This window comes from Drosophila pseudoobscura, chromosome 3, assembly GCF_009870125.1.
Source record: "Drosophila pseudoobscura strain MV-25-SWS-2005 chromosome 3, UCI_Dpse_MV25, whole genome shotgun sequence".
NCBI classification, from domain to species: Eukaryota; Metazoa; Arthropoda; class Insecta; order Diptera; family Drosophilidae; genus Drosophila; species Drosophila pseudoobscura.
This window is the reverse complement of record NC_046680.1, coordinates 12,671,813-12,693,905: the sequence shown is the minus strand read 5'-3', so window position 1 is coordinate 12,693,905 and position 22,093 is coordinate 12,671,813. Positions and strand designations below refer to the sequence as shown.

The window sequence follows — 22,093 nt, the reverse complement described above, 5'->3', positions numbered from 1 at the left end:
CTAATTGTAATTAATAATTATGTATATTTTCTCGGATGGAAATGTTTTTGAAATATTCATGCATATGCTTCTATTCGTATATATGTATGTATGTGTGTATGTATGTACATACATACATATGTATATCTCGATCGCGATACCTATTTTTGGTCTACATATGTACATACATGTACATATGTACATACATATGTAAGAAGACCAATTGCACAATATCGTTGAAATAGCTTTAAATTAAAGACTGACTAGTTTCTGCATTTATTAGAGCCTGGGATACGAACATTTTCCTCAATATTTGATCTAGATGTACATAGTTCTTCATCCGGTTTTTGAATCTCTTTTATACCACAAATAAGTTGGATTACAGCAAGACTGAAAAATTTCCATTGAAGAAACCAATTTGCACTTGTCGTAAAGACACGCACAGACAAGACCTACCTACCCCACTTTCTTGACGACTCCGCAACACATAAATATTTATATGCAAATGCATGTTTTATCTGTGTTTTACTTCGCAGCAATGAAATTTGATGACTTATTAAACGAGGCCATAAAGTGCGCATTCCCCTGCTTTCGCGACTCGATGGCATCGGAGCCTGTGGGCCCAATTGTTTGCCCAAAGTCGGCCCATATCAATAGAGGCTCCCAGAGGTGCATTTCAGATTGTTTTTCGTCGCGTTATGACCCCTAATGTGTACAAAGTCCCGGGGCTGTCCGGGTGACAGTCGATTTTATGTGCGAACGGCTATTTACGGCCGTTCCTGTTCTACACGCTAGAAACACAATCGGCTTCGAATTGCCTAGCATTTCCCGTAAATATGGAACGCCTGAAAAGGATGAACTGGAAATGGAAGTGGAATCGAGAGGGCGAAGGAAATGGACAATTCAAGAAGGAAGAAACGAAAACCGAAAACGAGCTGTGGCTGGAGTACTTTTCTGGGCATCTGCATGTCTGGCCCTTCGAGGAGCTCTGCTCTAGGCTGGAAACGAATCCTTCTCTGGTGAGCCCTAAGACATCAGTATCGGGGTATCAGGGAGAGAGAAGCTTAAACTCATCCGTAATCCTTGACAGGGCCTGAGCGAAGAAGTGGCGGAGCAGCGCCTGGCCCGGAACGGAAAGAACACATTTTGCTTGCCTGCCCAGCTGAATTCGCCTTTGTGGAAACTCTTGGACAACTGCTTCTGGTGCTTGGCGATCATCATCCTGCTGATTGCGTCGATCTGCTTCGTCTTGCACCACGGCGAGGTCGAGCGTCACCCAACCACGAACGTCGACCCGGAGTACCTGATAGCGGGCATATTTATACTCCTAATTTTGCTTCTATCGGCAGGGATGATTCTTCTGCAGCGGAACGACGATTCTGCGGTGGTAGAGGCTTTCGAGGATCTGATGCCCATGTACTGCACTGTAATTCGGGACGGGGAGAAGCAGGTCATCCTATCCGAGAACGTGGTTCAGGGCGACGTCCTGCCGATAGCCTACGGACAGCGACTGCCAGCTGATTTGCGCTTTTTTAGCTCCATCGGCCTGGAGGTCAACAACGTGGCCCTCACGGGGCTCTCCCGTCCCGTGGAGATCAATCATCTGGTGAGGGAAGGGGTGCCCAGGCGCCCTGACGTAGTAGTCCCAGTCGCTTGACAGCTCTCTGTATCCAACATTATTGAATTTAGAAAATAAAATAAGTGAGAAATGACCGGCAAGCTTTTGTCCAAGTGGGACTCCAGAAACGTGGGTTTTGGCTGCAGCCACGCAACGCAGGGCTATGGTCTGGGACTGGCCATTGCCTGCGGTGATGCCTCAGAGGTCGGGGTCATGGCACGCCTCAGCATGGAGAGACGTCCGCCCAGCCGAGTGGGAAAGCATCTTCAGCAGGTGGGTTTTTGGGTATATGAAAGGCTTTCCGATAAGTTCCTTTCCACTTATCTACTAATAGGTAACCTACTACGCGATCGTGTTGGGTATTTTTCTGTTCTTCTTGGTGCTGTTCACCTTATCGGCGGACAAACAGTCCATGATTACCACGTCCCAAGTGAACACGTGCCTGGCGATTGCCCTGATCCCGCTCTTCTTGCCCAGCCTCCTGTACCTGGGTCTGGTGCGGACGCAGAGGATTCTAAAGGAGAAGGAATACTACGTGCGGAACCTGGAGGCAGTCAGCACTTTGGGGCTGTCCACAGTGATCTGCGCGGACATGAGGGGCACAATGACCATGCAGCAGATGCGTGTGTCGGAGATATTCGTGGATGCGGATCTGCTGCGGGTGCAGAACCTAAACCTAGAGGAGGTGGGGCCGCGATTCATAGAGCTCATCCGATCCTCGCTGCTGTGCAACGATGCAGTGTTCTGTCCGGGCTCGGTAGGAGTGCCCGTGGAAAAGAAGAGCATCTACGGGAGCAGCTATGACAGTGCTCTGCTCAAGTTCGGTCTCACCTTAATTCCCAACGTGGACCAGCTGCGTTGCGACCACGAGAAGGTGGCCAACTTGAGCTACAACAGCATCGACCACGTCCACGTGACAGTGCACAAGATCCGGCTCGAGAACGGCGGGTCGCGCCACATCCTCCTGATGAAGGGATACGCTGACGTGGTACTCAGCCACTGCTCGACCTACGCGGTGAGTGACGAGGAGCTGCTGCTGGACGAGCCGCTCAAGCAAACCATTGGAAATCTGTCCACCAGGCTGATGGAGGCGGGACGGCATGTTCGCGCCTTCGCCTACAAGGAGATCCTCTCTGACGTGGAGCGCCGCCGCTTTTGCCAAGTAAACTTGGGCCGTGACAGCACTCCAGGCAGGTACAGGGATTTCCTGTCCGTGAACATATTTTCACTGAGGTTCCTTGGCTTGATCGCCACCCACAATCCGCCCCACGCGAACATCGCACAAAGCGTGTTCAAGTGTCGCTCCGCTGGCGTCAAGCTGGTGATCATTACCCGTGCCAAGGCCACCTTCGCCCGTGCCCTGGCCATGAGCGTGGGCATAATTGCACCACCTACAAGTGACGGCGTCGACATCCCTGACTCGTCGATGAAGCGCCACCAAGTCAGTGCTGCTGTCGTCAGCATGGATGAGTACGTGGAGCACAAGATGCACCACCAGCGATGGAAGGTGGAGCAGCTCCTACTCGCCCACCCCCAGTTGGTATTCGCAATGGTTAACGTGGAGCAGAACCACATGATAGTTGAGACCTGCCAGCGGCTGGGTGCCGTGGTCACCGTCATGGGATACTCCGTGCACGACACGCCCGCCCTGCGACGCGCCCATGTGGGGGTGGCCAAGTCTGGCTGCTCGACCACGAGCCACTTCGGCGCCGACATCCTCCTGACGGACAGCCCCTTCTCTAAGCTAGTGGCTGCCATCGAGGTGAGTCGCCTGCTGTTCGAAAACACGAAGAAGGCACTGGCCTACTGTCTGGCCACAAACACGGCCCTGATCCTGGTGCACGTGTCCTTCTTCCTGGTCAAGATCCCACTACGCATATTCGTCATGCAAGTGTTTATCATATCTATATTCGTGAACTTGGTGAGAATTCCCTGAGAGGAAGGGCTATCTGATTGAACAGACTCCTTTACACAGCTGCCTGGCCTGACCCTGCTCTTCGAGAGGGCCGAGGAGAAGCTGATGAAGCAGAAGCCCAAGATCTTCGACGACTTCCTGCTGAATAGACGGTAAGTACTGGTTCTCATCAGCCTTGTCCTTGCACACGAATATCCCGCGCTTAGCTTGCTCTTTGTATCCTGCATCCTGGTGGGTATCATCGAGGCTGCGGCTGTCTTTATCATGTACTTCCTGTTTATGGCCCGCAACGGCTTCCTGCCCAGAACTTTGGTCGGCCTCAATTTTAAGTGGTATGACGAAACGGTCACAGACATAACTGATTCGTATGGCCAGGAATGGGTAAAGCTTACGCCAAGTACAAGTGAATCATATTATATTTAACAATCTTCGATATTTCCTGCAGAGTCCGAAGTCTCGCCAGCGCTTGGACTGTCAAGTATCCGCCATTTGCCTGATGACCCTCGCTGCGATGCAGTGCACCAATCTAATGTTGACCAGGACCGGACGTGCCAATCTGCTAAGTCATGGATTTTCCAACATTTGCCTGAACCTGGCCATCGTTTATTTGATTTGCATTTGCGTGCTCGTGCCTCACGTGGATTTTCCCCACTGCCTCCGTCTGGTTGGGGGCACAGAGTGCGTTCGTCTTCCTCCTGCCTCCGGCTGCCCCTCATTGGTTCTCTTTGCAGATTGGTCTTCTTCTGGTGGTACATATGGCCTCTGGTCTCGTTGCTAGCTTTCCTCGAAACTGCCCGGCGATACCTCCTCAGGCGATTCCCTGGAAGCTGGCTGGAGCTGGAGACTTTTTACTAAACGTAGCAGCATCTAGGATAAATGCAAATGCGAACAAAATATGAAGTATGCGCTTAATGTTTCATCCTTCCCGTCTTCCCTCTACTGTTGTCTGTGTTAAAAAAAAGGAAACAACTGGAAATGTGTAGTCAAATGATCGCAGCTTCAGAGTCGGATTGATTTAGAATAAATGATATTCTTTAACAGTTCAGTTCTTCAAGTAAAACTCCTTGGATTTGTATTTTTAAAATATTGCAATTTATTTGTGAATAGCTCGAAGCTGTGTGGTGGTGGTGGTGTCGTGGAATTGGCTGCACTTTCTCACATTGAGTTCGCCTGTGTGCCATTTAAGACTTTGTTTAGTTATTTAATTTAAGTTGCATAATAGACATCTACACGTAATGGCATGTGGATAGGATATGAGTAGGACCTTACACGGATTTGCTTTCATTCAACATCAATAATTTACTGTATTTTTACGTTTATTTTACGCTTGTAAATATTCGTTTCGTTTCGTTTCGTTATGTTTCCTTTTGATTAAACTTTTTTGAACATTTATCGATTAATGCTTGCTTGTATGGTATGTATATCGGTTATCGCTATGTATAGTATGTACTATGTATGTGCTTATCCTTGCTTCTCATCCAAGTGTAAATCTTTAGCTGGTGGAGTTCCGGGAAAGGGACATACATATACGTACGTAATTCTTAAAGTGCAACATATTGTAGAAACGAGTCCGATCAAATTCCCTTAGTGTGGAACATAAGTTCATTATTTAGATATAAAATATAGTGTGGGGATGGATGGGAAAAATCTAGCTAGGCTCAGACAAAAGCGCTATCCTGTCGGTTTCCTATCTTTCCTATCTGTATGTATACTCGTAACCTGAACAAAATATAACTCTGTAGGTAATCGCTGCTTTCGATGTGCCGAAACTTTCCGTTCTCGAACTGAAACCGAACTATCTATCATATCTAGCACAAGCTCTGGGCTGAGTGGGGGCTAGGACTATTCAATCAATCAATCAATCAATCAGGCAAAGTAAGCTGAAGGCGGTGGGATCTCTCTGATCGGGGTCTGTCTACTTTATATAATACCATTTACGAGTATCTTTGACTTTGTCTTTGCTTTGTTAAACATTTTGCTGTTAAAACTCTTTAAAATTATTATCTCATTAATTTAGTAGTTTTGTTCGGTTTAATCTTAGTTTATGTAGATTTAAGTACACACGCACACACATACTATATAGTTGTATATATCTGTATATGTATATGTATGTGTTTGCTTGTATTGTATATAAGTATTGTTGTATGGTACTTGTGTGTTCGGTACTCGAATTCGCATTCGTATTCGCATTCGCATTCGTATTTGTGTGTATATTTAGTTAAAGTAATTTGTTTAAAGTAATTGCGTTTACATTTTATTTCTATTGAAGTTGCTCTCTTTAATTCTCTTTAATTTGACACTAATTTTAGGTTTCAATTTGTTTTTAAACTTTATTCCATTAAATTTAACATTTCTTTTGAATTTTTGTTTTTGGTTTTTTCCTTTCATTTTCTTCTGTGGAAATAAAACATCGCATTGAAAATATTCGCTCCGTTTATTATCAGTAAAAAATAAAATCGTGTGGCACGGGCACGAGTGTGCACTGTAGACGCGACACAGCTCGTTCTCGTATAAGTTCACAGTTAGTCCCTAAAGATCGGTATAGTCGTACGTCTGTACGAGTACGGGTATGCATTCGTGTACGGGTATACATTCAATGCGGTGTGTGCATCAACTACGCAAAGATTAATGGGTTCCATCCTCAAGGTCTCTTTAAAAGAAGGAGGCGGGGCACATCGAAGGCGGTCGGGATGGACTGGGACCGTGGTCAGTGGGCAGCCGCAGCTGGAGGAGGTCACTGGGTTAGACGCCTTGGGCGAGACTCTCCTTGGACAGCGCCAGGAGGGGCTGGTGCTGGTGCTGGTCGACGGCCTGGTGGTGCGGAATGATGAAGGGCGAGGCCAGCATCTGCAAGGGCCTGCAAGGGAGTCATTCGATGTGGAACTCTGGGATGGGGGCGGGGCTGGAAGGGGAAGGGTGCACTCACTCTGCATAGCTGGATGCTGTCACCACAGGCTGTCGAACCGAGTGCAATGCCTGCGAATTCTTGGCTCTGGCCAGCAGACTCATCACCGTTCGTTTGGTGGGATTCATGCCAGTACGGGGAACGCCCAACAACGGACGCTTGCGTCCCAGGCCGCCACCTGCCAAGAGCCGAATCGGGATTAGCCTTTGGGGAAACGGGGGGCGAACGGAAGCTGCAAATGGAGCTGGTCACTCACCTATGTTGATGGTCTTGACGTTGCGCAGTGCGGGATGGAGGAGAGCTGAGCCAGGCGGCTCCAGCAGCGTCAGTGTGGATGTGGCTGCCTCTCCGTCTGCGCAGTTGGGCAGCTGCAGGGCCGCGGCACTCGCCTGCGTGGTAGGCAGCCCGGCCATTGTTGCACCAACCCCGGCCGCCGGCTTCAGAAGTCCTCCGATTCCAGCTGCTGTTAGCTGGTGCTGCAGCGCCACTGCCATGGCTGTGGTGTGCACTGTGGGTGCAGATAGGGGGGGTAATGTGGGCGTGAGTGACAGCTTGAAGATTACTGAGAGGATGGGAAAGAAATTGTCCTGGGATGGGGACCAAGACCAAGGGAAGCTCCCCAATCGGAAACAATAATTCCCCATTATTCATCCCAATACCAAGACCAATTCTTCCTCCAATCCGGACTTACGTGCCGCTGCCGCTGCCGGAGTGGCCTGTCCGGACAGATGCTCCCCGCAGGCTGCCGCTGCCGCTGCACTGGCTCCGCCGTGGGCCTGCTGCAGAAGCTGGTGGAAGTGTGACGGCTGGGCGTGGGCGTGGGGATGTCCGTGATGATGGTGATGATGGTGGTGCTGGTGGGGATGGGCATGGGCATGGCTGTGGGCATGCTCGGTGGTGGTGGTGATGCTGATGCTGCCGCAGGCAGGGGAACAGTCTAGCTTGTCCGGTGAGAGGCAGTCCATGCCACTGATGTCATTGTCCGATTTGTCATCGTTCGATGTGTCCATGTCCGCCAGGCCACCGGCAAGACCACGGCAGGTGTTGACGACACTCGGATTGGGATTCGTGCCCGTACCCGTGCCCGTGCCCGTGCTGGTGCTGGTGGTGGGGCTCTGGGAGTCGTCCAGGTGCGTGGCCAGACCCGGCGTGGACGTGAGCGCCTGCATCTCCCACATCTGCTCCTGGCGGATATCATCGTGGTAGTCCTGCGGGACACAGAAGTATATCAAATGGGAGTGGCACTGGGATTAGCCATGGAGCACACCTCTGCGGAGCAATTAAATTTAATTCTCGCTTTTCTCATTCTCTCTCTCAATCTCTTTGAGATTCTCCCACTGTCTCTCGTAATAAATGCGAATTTTATTGGATGTCAATTAAAAGTTTTCCAAGAGCGAACCAGGCACAGGCGACCCCCGCCTCCAGGCAATGCCTCTCCTGCCCGCAGGATGCGTGCGCGTCGAGGCAGACGCACATATCTGGGAGTGCTTAATGCAATTAAATGGGCGGGCCTGGCACTGCAGGTCACCTCTGGGATACACACCCGCCGGTTGGCAGTCGAGTCGAGGCGAGTCGAGTGGATGGATACACATTCCATTAACCAGTTGACTTGCTTATGAGTATCTCTAGATTTAGCACTGAATCGGATGCAACATACTCTCACCACTCTACTCCACCCTCTCCCCCCCTTTTTCAATCCCCAAAGAAGTGACACGCATGGCAACATTTTATGGGACTCTCCCTCCCTCCCTCCGCGGCACACATAAATCGCGATTGCAGACGCCATAAACAATTTCCAGCCAGGTGAGCGAGGCTTAAATATGTCGCAGATGAGATTTGGTTAGACACTCCACAATCCTGTCCTACCTCTGACACACACACACACTCACACACACACGCAGCTCGGTGAAACCCCAGCAATTTATCTAAATTGAAACAGTTTCTCTTCGGCTTTGTTTCTCCCTCTTTTTTGAGATATCAAATAATTTCTATGCAAATTTTCGTCGTGTGTAATCAGATCGGAATAACTCAGGGGGGAGATGCGAGAGACCAGCAGCAGGAGACAGTTTTTTATGGTGCCGACAGCTGCCAGTCAAAGGTTGGCCAGGATGTCAATATATTAGATTACCCTCAACCACAGCCCCCCTCCCCCAAGCCCCTTACAGATGGTGGCAAGATGGTTAAGCCCTGGCTCAAAGCAATGCCGCAGCTTAGGCATGTGCGAGGTGAGAATTGAATTTTGAGGGAGAATACAGATCAAAGCTGGAGATTAGAGAGCACACACACAATTATAAACAACGGCAGCTTACTTTCAGGGTACAGTACCCTGTGAAGACCTCATCTATCCCATTCGACAGTTGTCTTTAGGATACTTCATATTTGTTGGCCTGTCAGGTGTTATTTAATCTAATAACCCCTCATCTTTCCCCAAGCAAGAAGCGATTTTCACACATTATGAGCATTACAAGTGAATGTTATGTATCAAAGCACCCAGACATTAATATTTTGTATTGCATATGAAATTACTACACAGACCTAATTAGAACAGTGTTGGTTTGGCAATCTTTGACATCCCCGATTGAGTTAGCAGTAGAAATTTATTGGACAGTGCTATCACTGGCAGCAGAACTGGTTTATGTTAAAACGAATTAATGTCAGTGGAAAGACTCCCGTATTCGGTGAATCCACAGACTTATTGCGAATCCAACTCAATCGGTTGGAATTCGGTCGGATTTAGATTCAATAAATTTCCAACAAATTAAATATATATGTATATATTTACTTGAATGAGTTTTTTCTATTTAGATTAGTTCTATCTAACTTCTAACATGGTGACGATCCTATTTTTTCTCTGAGTGCAAAGATTTGGTGCCGGTGTGTAAGACTATTCGATTACTACTCATTCCCACTATAAAATAAGCCAGATAAGAGAAGAGTTTAATTATAATTCGATTAAAGATTAAAGATAACTCGTACAACCAGTTGTACTCTATACTGCTCATTTGAAATTCTCTGATAAATTGCAAGCTCCTTGTATAGATGTCCTGGAACCCATTTTAAATTGCTTCATGTCCACCTACCACTTGCATCTTGCATCTTAAAGAAGATATAAATATAGTATGCGCTCGCCAGGCGAGTGAGGATAATGCCCAGAACGTGGCCTGCTGGATATAGATAGTAAACGGTTAACATTTGTGTCTCAAGTGGATCTGGTGCCAGAGAGAAGGAGAGAGAGCGTGAGAGAGAACCCTCCCCCACACACACACACACACACACACTAAGGGAGTGCGCGATGGCGATGGCGTGTCGAGAGCCACACAATGGACGGAGGAAGATGCCAGGCAAGTTTGTGCAGCGCGTGCCGTGAGGCAGGCGAATGGTAGTGGTCCAGGCAGCCGCCAAGCACTTGCTGGGGCTGAGGGGGTGGGGCTGGTGTGGGAAATGTAATTACAGCGCAATGCAATTTAGTCAGTGAGAGGAGGAGAGATAGCGGTAGATAGACAAGGACAGAGAGAGAGAAACGGCGAATTCTCGCTGTATGGCAGGAGGACACGACAACACGGAAGCTGTCGTCGATAACTAGAGCAACCTTGGAGCAATCGTGCTCCTCCGTGCATCCTGCTACTGCCTCGGAAAGCGCCTTTGCCATAACATTAAGTTCCGTGCTCGACAAAACTTTAAGATGTTCATTTGCCTGCCCCGGGTACTGGGGAAACTTTAATCATTAATGGGTATTACAGACAAACAAAGGGAACCAAAGGAAAGCAAAGCCCCTGAGTCCCTCCGAAATAAAAGGGTCAGGGTCCACTACTCACCGGAACCAGAAACCGACGCACTTCCGCCAGGGCATAGGCGATGCGGGCATGGGCCTCGGCTGGGGCGGCGAACGTCGATATCTCCACGTGCAGGTCCTCGAAGAGATGGGCATACCGATTGTCGCCGCTGGCGCGCAGGTCCTCCTCCTTCCGCCGGTCGCGCATCGACCCGCGGCCCAGCACGGCCATCTTGCACATGGTGTCCTCCTGGAGGCGCTTCATCGAATTGCCCTTGGGTCCCAGCAGTTTGCCAACGAAATTAAACTAGAAAATAAACGAAATGTTCCTGGCGTCAGTAATCAGACTTCTCCTTCCTTCTCCCATCTATTGGCTCTCACTCACCTTGGGGTGATCCCTCACGGGCACGGCCACTTTGACGGCCACCTTCACGGGCTTATCGCGGGTGATGTCCAGCATTTTGAGTTTCTCTGTGCGACGGAGTAGGATACAAGGAAATGCAATTAACTCTCATGGCGGAAAACTTAGGTAAAACTATCACAATGTCCCCACCCTAAACATTCCTCCCTTATAAGTATGCTGGGGACATAAAAAGTTCATCGGATAATCCCTTCCACTGCTTGACAGGGGCCGCCTGCCTGCCCACACCAGAGACATCGCTGAGACATTTGCAAACATTTGTCGAAGCCGTTAAGACAGCGTTAACCCGACCAGAGATGGATACTTTCCAAAGGGAAAGGGAATGGGCCACCATATCGTCCCAGGCTTCTGGTCATTGTACGTTTGTCTCTCCGTTTCAGCTGTTTGTAACTAATTAAGCAAAATGCTTCTTCACACCCACAAAACAGGGGGCGTGGAATGGCATGGGGGGCGGGGTAAATCTGTTGACAAGCCCAAACATGAAAACATTTTTGTTTGCTCTTCAGCTCAGGCGCAAGTCTTGGCAGGCGGCAAGGACTCACGGGTACACAGACACGCCCACAGACACAGGGTTAGAGCAAGAGTGATAGAGAGGCAAAAAAACACACACACACACGTAGAGACAGAGACATCGTCGGCACTCATTAGCAGGCGAAATGGCTTTCTTAACACCTTTTGTCGTTGCCTTGTGCATGAAATGCAACATTTGCATGTCTCCTGCCCCATTCATGCCCCATCTATGCCCCAGCCCCCTCTTGTCGACCCTGTGAGAGATTTTGTATCCCCTTATAGACCCCACCTCTGTTGTCGCAGGACTGCTGACTGCCTTGTCAGTGGCAGGAACATGCATAAGTAGCTGGCAGTTGTCAGCAGAGTGCACTTTGATGGGGCACCAACCAGCCAGGGCCAGGCAAGGCAGGACGTGCGACTATTTTTGGGGCAGTGGCAGGGGGGCAAGTGGTGCAAGTGCATATCTGTGTTGATGGCTCAAGACTGCAGCAGCAGCATCAGCAGCAGCAACAGCTGGAGAAGAGGTAGCGAACAGTATCACAATATTTACGGGAACCACATAAATACGAAGGCCGCCCCCCTCCCCCCCATGGGATCCCTGCTGCCGTTCTTTCCGCTTGATTAATTACATTCCGCCGAGTTATCCTTCATAAAAGGTTTCCCGTGTTCGGCTCCTGTTGCCTGTTCGGTCGGGAATTAGATTAATTTCCATTTCATTTAGCAATTTAATGTACATCTGGAAAAGTCGAGAAAACGTCCTCTATGCTACTCGGCATCCGCAATTAAAAGCATTTCACCATCAATTTAAGCCAGTTCGAATAACTTTACACTTCATTTCGAATTTTATATAGGCTTATGTATTGTTTGCTTTAATCAAACAACGTCGGCTGGGACCGAAGCTGTCCGTAGCGGGGCCGGGGGCGGTGGAAGTGGGGGTGGCGGTGGAGGGGGAGTGATAATTGCATAATGACTGCAGCTGGCCAGCCGCAAAAGCGTTTTAAATGGTTCTCTCTTAGCCAACGAGTATGGAAATGTATTGATTTACCTGTCCTGTGGTGTCCTTACCCGTCGATTCACGTCCTGCCAGGAGAAACAGCCAAACCAATAACAATAATAATAATTACATTTCGCTTACGGCCATGGCCATAATTATTTCATCCGCCCGCATCGAGGAAAACTTCCGATGCCCTTACAGTTTCTCCATTTCCCAATTTCCCAATATCCCAATTTCCATTTTCCACTTTTGGTTCGACATTACAGGGATCGCATGGGATCCCATGGCACGAACACGATTTTGGCTGCTGGCACAGCCTAATCTCCACTAATTTATGGCCCGGACGGCCATTAACGTAATTAGGTATGCATTTCAGGTCCACCTGGGGCCCCTCCCCCCTCCAACCACCATTCCTGCACTTATCAGATTGCAGCGAGGGATGCCGGTGGATGAAGGTGCCTTCGCGCCTGGCAACGAGTCAGACACCGAGGGGAGTGCCCCCACTCAGTCAGGCACCTGATGGTGTAAATCAGATTTAAATATCAACTTGCCACAGCCACAACAGACCTTAGGAACTGCTACTAGTACTTCCTGCCAATCCACCACCCCCTGGGGCAGATGCTAAACATTTGCTCTGTCATTGCAATTGTTTCCGGTGGCAGTTTTTGTTGCCACCTTTTGTTGTTGCTGCTGCACTGCGAAAAAATAAACCACGAATAACGACTATGGCTTGGCAGATGCTCGCACGAGTGCTAGTCCCATTTCAGGTTATATTTTATTTGTTTGGTGATCCTGTTCGTATTTGGGGCAGAGATAGATATTGCCTGTAGAAATGGTGGTAGCTAAAACTTTATCTTTTTTTAAATGAATGTGAAATTAGCTCGTTTTCTGTGGATTTTGGAGAAATTTATAAGACGATTATATATGCTAGGACTGGACTTTAGATCATAAACACGATGCTGGGTGTCCTGTTTTTTTTCCCAGTGTGCTCCTGCTACTTTCTGTTTGGTTTGCCTTTCCTTCTGTTTGCCATATTTTCTACATTCCTTTTGTATGCTGCCTTCGTTTGGCTTTTCCAGGTCATTTGCTCATCCGGAACAGCGGAAAAGCTCTGTCCGGAGCGCCTGCCTACGCCGGCAAATGTCCGTCTCTGACTGTCTTCCCCTTCGACTGTTGCTTTGTCGCTGCCTTGGGCGGCGCAGGCACTTGTGCCGACACCACCCCTCTGACCCTATCCCAGGGGCTGGAAAGAGCAGGAACCCTCTTCAGAGCGATGACGTTGTCGGTCGGCATGATTTACAATCCTTTTACGACTTGAACTTCTAGGCTGGGCACCTGTCCGGCTAAGGTCACGAGGGGAATGAAGATTGTATTGGAATACAACCGACAAATTATTCAATTTCAAAGTTTCCCTTCGACATGCCCCCAGAGGGCATGCCAGTTTAATCAACATTTGGTCCGTGTTAATGTCTTTGGCCATTTCTCGGCTTTCGGCCAGAACCGAAATTGATAGTCCATTTAAGCGATTTTCGACAGGACAACGATGATGTCTTCTCACTCTGTTTGGTTTAACATTTCCCCAGGGCCGGATTACACCCGGAATGCGTCTCGTTAGCCGAAACAAAAGTAAAAATAATCATAAAAAGCGAAACAAGAAAAGAATCCTCTGCCCAGAAGCTTAAATGTCAAATGGGGCGCTCCATCTTCCACGTCTCGTTTATTGTATCCCCTTTTTATGCACAGTTCCCTTCCTTCTCCATTCCACCGCTGTACGAATACTGGAGTATTCTGTGTTGACGACAATCTGTAATCCAATGTTATTTCTTTTTCTCTCTGTTTAAATTTCCAGTATTGCGTGGATTAGATTTAAGGGCGAGGGTGCGCTGTTCCTTTGATGGATACCACTGCTATATGTATTCCGACGCGCCTCTCTGTGGATCCATTCCATCGCCTCCCCTCCATTCGGATTCCCTTTAAAGTTAAGCTTCTTCGGGCACTGATCCGACTTGAGTTGAATTGAATTTTGAGTTCAAATGAAAGGCAAAAAGGGACACACTACAATACATAGTTTTGTTTTGTTGTTTTCGCACATGACGTAATCGACTTCTGTGTGTTTATGATTACATTTATCCCACCCCAGTGGGCTCCTCTAGCCCTACGACTATGTGTGCTTTTCGCTATCGGTATCAGCCAGTGTGACGACAGTTTTTACGATGGATGCCAGGATGCCCGCTCGCTTTTATGTCCTTCCTTAACTTTTGCGTAAACAAGTCGAAAGTCGAAAAGGTGGAATAGAAAAAAGAAGCCCCCATTTCCCCCTACCCGCAGCACACCCCACCGCACAAATGGAGCAGCCAGGAGAGAAAGCGAGACAGATAGAGGGGAGTTGGGGTTTTTCTAAATGCCCTCAAAGCACATGGTAAGGGGACAGGACAGGGGAGAATCAACATAACGGGGCTGGCTTCTCCTCTGCTTACTTGACGTTCCCTTGTACCCTGTACGGTATTCGATATGACTGGAACCTCGTACCACGATATAAAAGGTGACGTAAGGGCGCTAGAAATGGGTGATCCCCAAAGAAATCACAGCGAACAATAGTTAATAGCTGACCTATTCGAATTTTAATAGTATGCTTCACCCCAATTCTATAGTGGATTACGAAATTTTTCAACGGTCTCAAAATTCTGTACCGCACTGTAAGAACGAATCTATTATGTGTGCCTCAGTTAATGTCGACAACCGTCGCCAACTTCTTGGAAATTCTCAGCAATGATATAAGCCACATACCTGAACCTTTCAAGGCCCTTTCCTCCTGTGAGCTTAAACCAGCTTTAGCCTCCATCTTTTGTTGCTTTTGTTGCGGTAGACGACTGCAAAGTGAAAGAATGTGAATAATCTATATGAGCATGTAATAATAGTTTGAGGCCAAAAGGGATTCGTCCTTTCAAGTTTTCAGCTAAGCCATCCCAACCGGCTCAGGCCCCCCATGCCCATGCCCGTGTCTCTACCTTTTAGCCTCTCGGCTTCTCAGGCCGCCCATCCGCCCCTTTTCTTGTCCCATCATCCCAGCCAAAATCTTGCGGTAAGCTCGTGTAAAAAGCTTAAGGAAAACTTTGTAAAATTTTTATCATAATGCAGCTGACAAAAACCCTCCAACACTGTAAATACTTACCAAAGTGAGGGGGCCGCACGGAGGCGGATAAAAGAATTTTGTTTCAAATCTGTGGATAAGTTCCCTAATGAAATAAGCCGGAGCAAAAGTTGCTCAAAATTTTCATGCATATCCCAGCAGACAATCGAAAGTTTCGCTTTTCTAACCCCGTGGAGTGAGTGGAGTGGAGCTTGCCCGAATCTATATGAATATTGATTGCTGCCGTCGGTGATCCTAGAGCTTTGTGTATTCAGGGCAGATTGGATTTCTCTGTGTGGCTCTGGCAAGCCATCTTCTGCCAACCTAACATCTGCCCCATTTCGATTGCGAAGTATCGGTTTTCATACCAGTTGACAGCAAATATTGCGGCCAAATTCTAGGCGACATGAAAGAGAAACTCTATTCAAACTCAAAATAAACTCATCCTGCCCCATATCACTCACACTCACACACACACGCCCACACCCCACCCCAACAGCCATAGAAGCATAACAACTTGTTTGATAGTCGAAGCGTAAGTGGTGACCCCGATGCTTTGTGCTCTGGGATAATTGGCCACCATGCCCCATTAAGTCCCAGAGACCATCAACCATAGACCATAAATTCGCAATCTAAATCTGTATCTGCTCCTCCTGTTGCAATCGAGAATCTAAATTGTTAATCTAAAAAACATGAATTAAAATTTTCAGTTCCATAAAATCCTCAGTCATGCTGCCTAATTACCTTTTACGATGATTTGAAATATTTGTTCGACAACGCCCAATTTTCCCCCCACCCCACGGGCTGTTAAGCCAAGGAGGAACTACCTGAAAAATTGATGAAGGCTGGAAAAAGTGCTGGTGTGGGGTACGCGGGTGAGCCTTACTGCCGGAAAGGGGCAAAAGTTCTTAAAATTAATGACAGATCAAGCACCTCCAAATGTGCGCCAATGTTTGTTTTTGCGTTTACGTTTGCTTTTGCTTTGGTTGCTTCTTTTTCACCCTCTCCTGCACCCCCACCACCCAACCATCACTGAGTTTGACGGATTTGTGCGCAGTTTCAGATTAATGCTGCGATTATTGTTTACCGTTGGAATTACGCACTGTGGGACTGATAGGTGTTGTCGGCCCACATTCAGGTTTGTCTTTCGCCTGAGGTACATATGGACATACATATACCTCTTCCCAGGATCCAGCTTTATCACAATGGGAACAAACTTTGTAGGTGTAAAAATAGCAATTAAATTGTTAAAAAAAAACAATTTTATCCCTAAATACGCATCCCGAAAGCCTTCTAGCACCTAGGAGAAAACTAAAAACAAAACAATTCAATTTCAAGAATATTAAATTAAAATAAAAAAATGTATACTCAGACCCACTGTGCAGTGTTAGTCGTGACCGCCTTGTCTTTCTTATGCAAAATTTAACCCACTGTAGAGTAGAGTAGGTCGGTCCGCTCACTGGGTGCGGCGCGGTCGGTCGCTTGGTTTGTTTGCTTTATTCATTCCAGACCTTCCACTCCCGTCTGTCGCGACGTCTTCGCATCCTTGCACTCGCTCATCTCGCATAGTGCCCTCTCTGTTACGGTGTACCTCAGCCTTCGTACCGCTCGGGCGATGCCTTTGTATTTATATACAGCTTCGCACGCACGATTTAAGGATAACGAGGATGGAATGCAGGAAGCGAGGCAAATATTTACACAGTTGGATGATTTAGATAAAGAAGACATGAACATGAAGAAGCCGACGACCGAGGCGGGTGAAAGCGACAGCAACAGCAAAAGCAACAGCGACGGGTAAAAGCACGGCCATGAAGAGGGGGGTAAATAATCCCGGGGACATTTTGAAAACTGGGGACAGACATTATAAAGGGATAAAGAAATTTTAGTACGATGATGGGGGCTCGGGCGATGGCCGTGATTGGGTAGCATCACTTCATGAGACAACAAATTGTAATCCAAATTAATGGCATTATCTAGTGGGGTGTTCTTCCCGATTGTCTGCTTCATATTGTAGCTGTAGCCTAACGCTGTATAATATGTTGTACGAGTAATGCATGCAATAATCTATTTATGGCAAGCAGCGTTTGATTTAAAGCCCTGTAAGGCACATGTTCTCTCTGTCTTTTGGTATGCAGAGCCACGCTCACCTGGATAATTTATTCAGGCGAATATTGCAGTCACAGTCGACGGCAACAACATCAGAAATACAAACGAAAAAAACTCGAATGGAAATGCAAATGCTACAGCAGAAGCCCCACCGATACAGATGCACACATACTAACTACATATATAGATATACATATGTACATATGTATGTATGTATGTTTCGAACGGACCAGACCAGCATGTGCGAACGGAAACTCTATATTCTGCACTCTCCTGCACTCCTCCGCTCTCATCCAGCCGAGATGAGATGCTGGAATGAGCAGCGCAGTCTGTGAAATGGGCCCACTTGAATTTTGAATCTGCATTTTCCCAGCTACGTGTCAAATCCATCTAAAAGCTGAAGGGCTCACCCAGCATCCAGCTCACGCACCCCCGCCCTCAGATCTGCATGTAAATGAATGTATAACATATTTCAGCAGATTCGCACAACATTTAAATTATTTTGGGCATTGTGTCAACATTTCAAAATCCATAAATTTCGGCCACCACATTTGGAGCGGAGTGGCTAAGAGGCTGGGGCAGGGGCAGAAGCAGGGGCAGTAGGTGTGGCTGTGGCATTATAGCAATCGAATTCTTTTATCGAAAAATCTGTGCCCCTCCAACGATGCCTAGATATGTATGCTTTTTGCTCCTCATGGTCTGTTTATTTGCTGTGAATTTATTTGACCAGTTGGTCAATATGAAAATACGAAATTGAAATATTCAAAATGGTTCTGCTCTTGCACAGCAACAGAGGCAGAATCAGGCGTAGAAGAAGCAATAGCCAATATGCTCCATCGACACACCCACCTCCTGGTGTTTGCCTCCTAAATCCAAGTGAAATTCCTGACCGGAAATTGTTTCACAAACGTTGGCCAATTAATTTGAAAAAATAATGGAGAAAACTTTCCCATCGAGTTTATAAAAAATATATTTATAATTGAAAGAGCGGGACAGAGCGAGAGAGGGAGAAAGATAGGAAAGCAGAATTAGAAGAGCCTCGAGTAACTTTTTTATTATATTTAATCAACTGGCGGAATGTTTCCTTGACGAAAAGCAGGTTTACTAGATGCCAGAGCTAAACTTTTGCCTAAAGTTGATTACATGACTGTGATGCAGCACTTGAAATGCATTTCATAGATAATAGATTTCAGCAGCAAGAGAAATTAGATGGCTTCAAAGAACTATTATATTATATACAATGAGCAGGCGGAATAAATAGTGTTAGCTTTGCGAAATGAAAGGGTCTAGAAGTCAAAGGTTGTTCGGGGATGTATTTATGTTTAATCAATGTTTTCTCCCCCCAAACACAATGAATGCATGCACGAGGTGAATGTGAATGAAAATATAGAGAAGGAGGTGACTAGTCCACAGGTGGGACTTTCCAAATGGACTGGGGGATGGGATTTCAGTTTGGTTTCTGGATAGCTCGTTAGCCTTTGAGAAATATCCTCATTCCCTCTGCGATGTGGTCTAACCGACTGGACTGACTGGACAATTTTCCAACAAACAAAAACCACGTTTCTAACGTGTCCTGCATAGAGAAACCATATACATATATGTAGGTATATAAGTGTATGTATGTTCGAACATATAATTCACCCACAACAAGTAAAACTTTTTCCTTTACTCCCAAATAAGTTGGGGAAGCAAACACAGCCACAAAAAGGCAATGCCAAAAGGTCTTTTTCGCAGGCATTCCTTCATAAATAAATTTATGATTTAAAATTCCTCACTCCTTTGTTGGGGAGACAGGGCAGCAAAAGGTTTTAGTGGTTCAACAGAGCTGTGGCCGAGGTTCAACTTAATGGTTGGCCTTTGGTTTGTAAGAATGGTTTCCACTTGGGATCCCTTCCCCAACCATCGCACCGGACCGACTTAACAAATTAGTCTTCATCAATAATCATCTGGGCAATAATTTATCTAAATAAGTTTTATTTGGTCAGGTCTTGGCGGAAATCACCGAATAAATGGCTTTTCACTCTATTTCCGGTCTCTCTCTCTCTCTCTCCCTGCTGGCGATGAGAGTAAGATAAATCAAAAGCAATTACATTCATTCATTCTCGTTTTGATGACCACCATCCATGGCCACGGGGGAATTAGCCAGTTGGTCCGACTGTTTGGACATATTTTGCCTGCTGGCTACATACTCGTACTCGCACTTGTGCCACCTGCCTTGGTAAATACTCCCACTCGCACATTCCGGGTGAATAATTTAGTTACTTCTGCTGAGCCTGAGCCTGAGCCGTAATTAAGTCGTAACAGGTGTGAAAGAGAATCCCCATTTCATTCGCCGTCGAACGTGTCTCTTTCTGTGTCTGGAACGGATCTGGGCCTTCACCAGAAATTCAATATTTACCTAGTTAAGTCCAAATTTAGCTTGAATTGAGATTTGGATTGGAGCTTCGTGGATTCGCCTGCGGGCTAGGCGACCTTCTGTTATTCGAGTTTTGTTTAATGGACAGAGTAATCCGAAGGAGGAGGAGGAGCACGCATTTGTCTTAATTTTCACAGTCACTTCAATTTTCACTTTGTCGAATGACAAATGCCTGGGAGCGCTTATTTCATTTCTTATTCATACGCCGTAACCATTTCGCACGGATCCACGGGCACGGTGCGGCGACACGGGGTGGCACGGAAATTCATCGGTGCTGATTAAAGATGCATGCCTAAGGTGCGAAGACTCGTTTCGCTTTTAATTTTGTTCTCGCAAACAAAAACAATTCTCCAGAGGCAGAGGCAGACTAAAAGACAGAGGCAGCATCACCATACCCACGGGGTACCACCACAAATGTCCTGCGGCCCGCAGCCCACACAGAGATAATGTCATCCGATTTCGACTCCCCAAACCGCACGCGTGGAGCAGTGGCAGTGGCTCCAGAAGCAGCGATGCCAACACAACGATCCGGCAGGTTTACTGTTTTTGTTAAGTACTCCACAGACAGAGGCTCCCACAACAGCCACCAGAGATGGCGACACAAACTTTCACTGAATGACTGGCTGGCTCCTGGGCGGGACTGGCAAGGGGATGGGTTCGTCGGGTTGGTGGCGGATGTGGCAGTGTCTACCCCAGCACTTGACACAAGATAAACAATTTGTCTCTATGCCACAAAACGAAATGGGCAGCTTGGCGCCAAACACCTGAAGGTAGGTGGCTATGGCTATGGCTATGGATGTGGTCGTGGTCGTGGCACTACTCTGTGCTAGAACAAAGACTCGAAAGTGAACCGCATTTCCGAGTGTGAGAACCGTTCCGTAGAGCCCCCAGCGAGCAACTGATGCGAACCCAAAAACTCGGCACAGAGGACACCCAAACGACACGGACAACTGTGGATGCTGATTCTGCGCAATCCTCCGCATTCGCCCCGTCTCTCCATCGGATCTGAGTATCCGATACTGGGAACAGTGGCGCCCTATGAATGGGAAGTGCAAGCCGATGTTAAACATTTTCATCAGCATTTCCGTTATAATTGAAAATTCTTACTCCAGTAATTACTTTAGTCAGAGCAAGGGTTGTGAGGCTGCGATTAGCAGCAGAGCTTCGGCTATCCTGTCTTATGCTTGAAATGCATTCAGCAGTCATTATTCTGGTCTAAGAAACTTGCAGCTGAAATTTGATTCTCTGATGCGATGGTTGCCGCAGACGGAAGGGACTCTTCTTATACGAGATAATCGCAGCCAACTATCAATAAAAATTAATGATCAATCAGGGACAACACAGGGACAATTCTATTGTCTGGCGTGGCATTGTTTCGACTGATGGCATTGTGTTAAGGAAGAACCCTTTGAAGAATCCTATTCCCCATAATCGTTCTGCATCCGGAAAGGGGGGCGATGCGACTTGCATTGTATTCAGATGCTGTCTTTAACCAAAGCCAATGCAAATTTATATTCAAGTTTTCGGCAACATTCTCGAACCGCAAAAAGGAAATGAAGGGATTGGAAAGCGGGGGATGGCCATAGGAGGAAGCGTGTTCTGGCCCCCCAAAAAATGCACGCTTGTTTATTTTGGATGCAATGTTCTTTCTACCTTCACCTCCACCAACCTCCCGCAGGGTGTTGGTACTGGTACTGTTAGCGGTACTGCTACTGTTCCTGTGACTTCCTTTTCCCCACCGCATTCCATTCCCAACCAGCGTCGGATACAAAGCGCTATGGGGCCCCATTTGGGTAACGTCCAATGCACCAGGGACCTCTCCTATGTATGACAAACAAACATAAACATTGTGTGCGAAATGGAGACCCCAGAAGTATCGTTTGCTTCTGGTCGATCGCGGTGCAGGGGCAGGGGAAGGGGAAGGGGAAGGGTTGTGGGCCAGAACGAGGGATTGGAGGTGGCGATGGGAGGCGAGGATGTGCACCATGTTTGCGTGGCGCACTCTAATTAAAATTTTCGCTAGGGGCTGGTCGGCCAGCCGTAGTGCTTGTAAAATGTTTTACGAGGCTACAGCCAAAGCGGGAAAAAGTAAACCCCCAAAACAGAAACTAAACAAATGAACCGACGGCTTCATTTTGGTCAAGCATGGAAATGTAATAAGCTCGCGCCCAAGGCGATTTGTTCGAGTACGTAATGCATGAACGAGCAAGAGCTGGAGCCGGAGCCGCAGCCGGAAAGTCTCCGCCGGCCAAAGCGTGGCAAAGTCTATCGAAAGTGTATATTAACATAGCAATATGTAGTCAGAGGTTATTACAACGGCCTTGCAG

At 47.4% G+C, this 22,093-nt stretch overlaps 3 protein-coding genes across 3 annotated transcripts; 2 read left to right on the top strand and 1 right to left on the bottom strand.

The window, feature by feature from the left end:
- The first annotated feature begins 744 nt into the window (after positions 1–744).
- On the top strand, positions 745–1,691 carry LOC26533547 (sodium/potassium-transporting ATPase subunit alpha). Its single transcript, XM_015184487.2, has 2 exons — positions 745–998; positions 1,070–1,691. Exons 1-2 carry the CDS (start codon positions 816–818, stop codon positions 1,634–1,636), a joined length of 750 nt encoding a protein of 249 aa, XP_015039973.2. The 5' UTR covers positions 745–815; the 3' UTR covers positions 1,637–1,691.
- LOC4804463 (sodium/potassium-transporting ATPase subunit alpha) lies at positions 1,663–4,557 on the top strand. Its single transcript, XM_001360985.4, has 6 exons — positions 1,663–1,870; positions 1,932–3,518; positions 3,573–3,664; positions 3,719–3,893; positions 3,958–4,190; positions 4,244–4,557. Exons 1-6 carry the CDS (start codon positions 1,688–1,690, stop codon positions 4,365–4,367), a joined length of 2,394 nt encoding a protein of 797 aa, XP_001361022.4. The 5' UTR covers positions 1,663–1,687; the 3' UTR covers positions 4,368–4,557.
- Positions 4,558–4,581: 24 nt separating this feature from the next.
- On the bottom strand, positions 4,582–20,661 carry LOC4804462 (uncharacterized). The gene is made up of 8 exons (XM_004444156.3): positions 19,749–20,661; positions 14,902–14,984; positions 10,575–10,660; positions 10,233–10,496; positions 7,109–7,625; positions 6,674–6,925; positions 6,439–6,595; positions 4,582–6,369 (listed from the first exon to the last, which is right to left on the bottom strand). The coding sequence occupies exons 2-8, from the start codon at positions 14,954–14,956 to the stop codon at positions 6,255–6,257; spliced, it is 1,446 nt and encodes a 481-aa protein (XP_004444213.3). The 5' UTR covers positions 14,957–14,984; positions 19,749–20,661; the 3' UTR covers positions 4,582–6,254.
- Positions 20,662–22,093: the final 1,432 nt, after the last annotated feature.

Coding starts and splice junctions, on each gene's coding strand:
- LOC26533547 (XM_015184487.2), top strand. CDS start 816: ATGGAACGCCTGAAAAGGATGAACTGGAAATGGAAGTGGAATCGAGAG. Junction 999..1,069: donor TGGAAACGAATCCTTCTCTG/GTGAGCCCTAAG, acceptor AATCCTTGACAG/GGCCTGAGCGAAGAAGTGGC.
- LOC4804463 (XM_001360985.4), top strand. CDS start 1,688: ATGACCGGCAAGCTTTTGTCCAAGTGGGACTCCAGAAACGTGGGTTTT. Junction 1,871..1,931: donor TGGGAAAGCATCTTCAGCAG/GTGGGTTTTTGG, acceptor ATCTACTAATAG/GTAACCTACTACGCGATCGT. Junction 4,191..4,243: donor CGTCTGGTTGGGGGCACAGA/GTGCGTTCGTCT, acceptor TTCTCTTTGCAG/ATTGGTCTTCTTCTGGTGGT.
- LOC4804462 (XM_004444156.3), bottom strand. CDS start 14,956: ATGGAGGCTAAAGCTGGTTTAAGCTCACAGGAGGAAAGGGCCTTGAAA. Junction 7,626..10,232: donor TGCGTCGGTTTCTGGTTCCG/GTGAGTAGTGGA, acceptor TGTGTCCCGCAG/GACTACCACGATGATATCCG. Junction 6,370..6,438: donor ACAGCATCCAGCTATGCAGA/GTGAGTGCACCC, acceptor ACTCCCTTGCAG/GCCCTTGCAGATGCTGGCCT.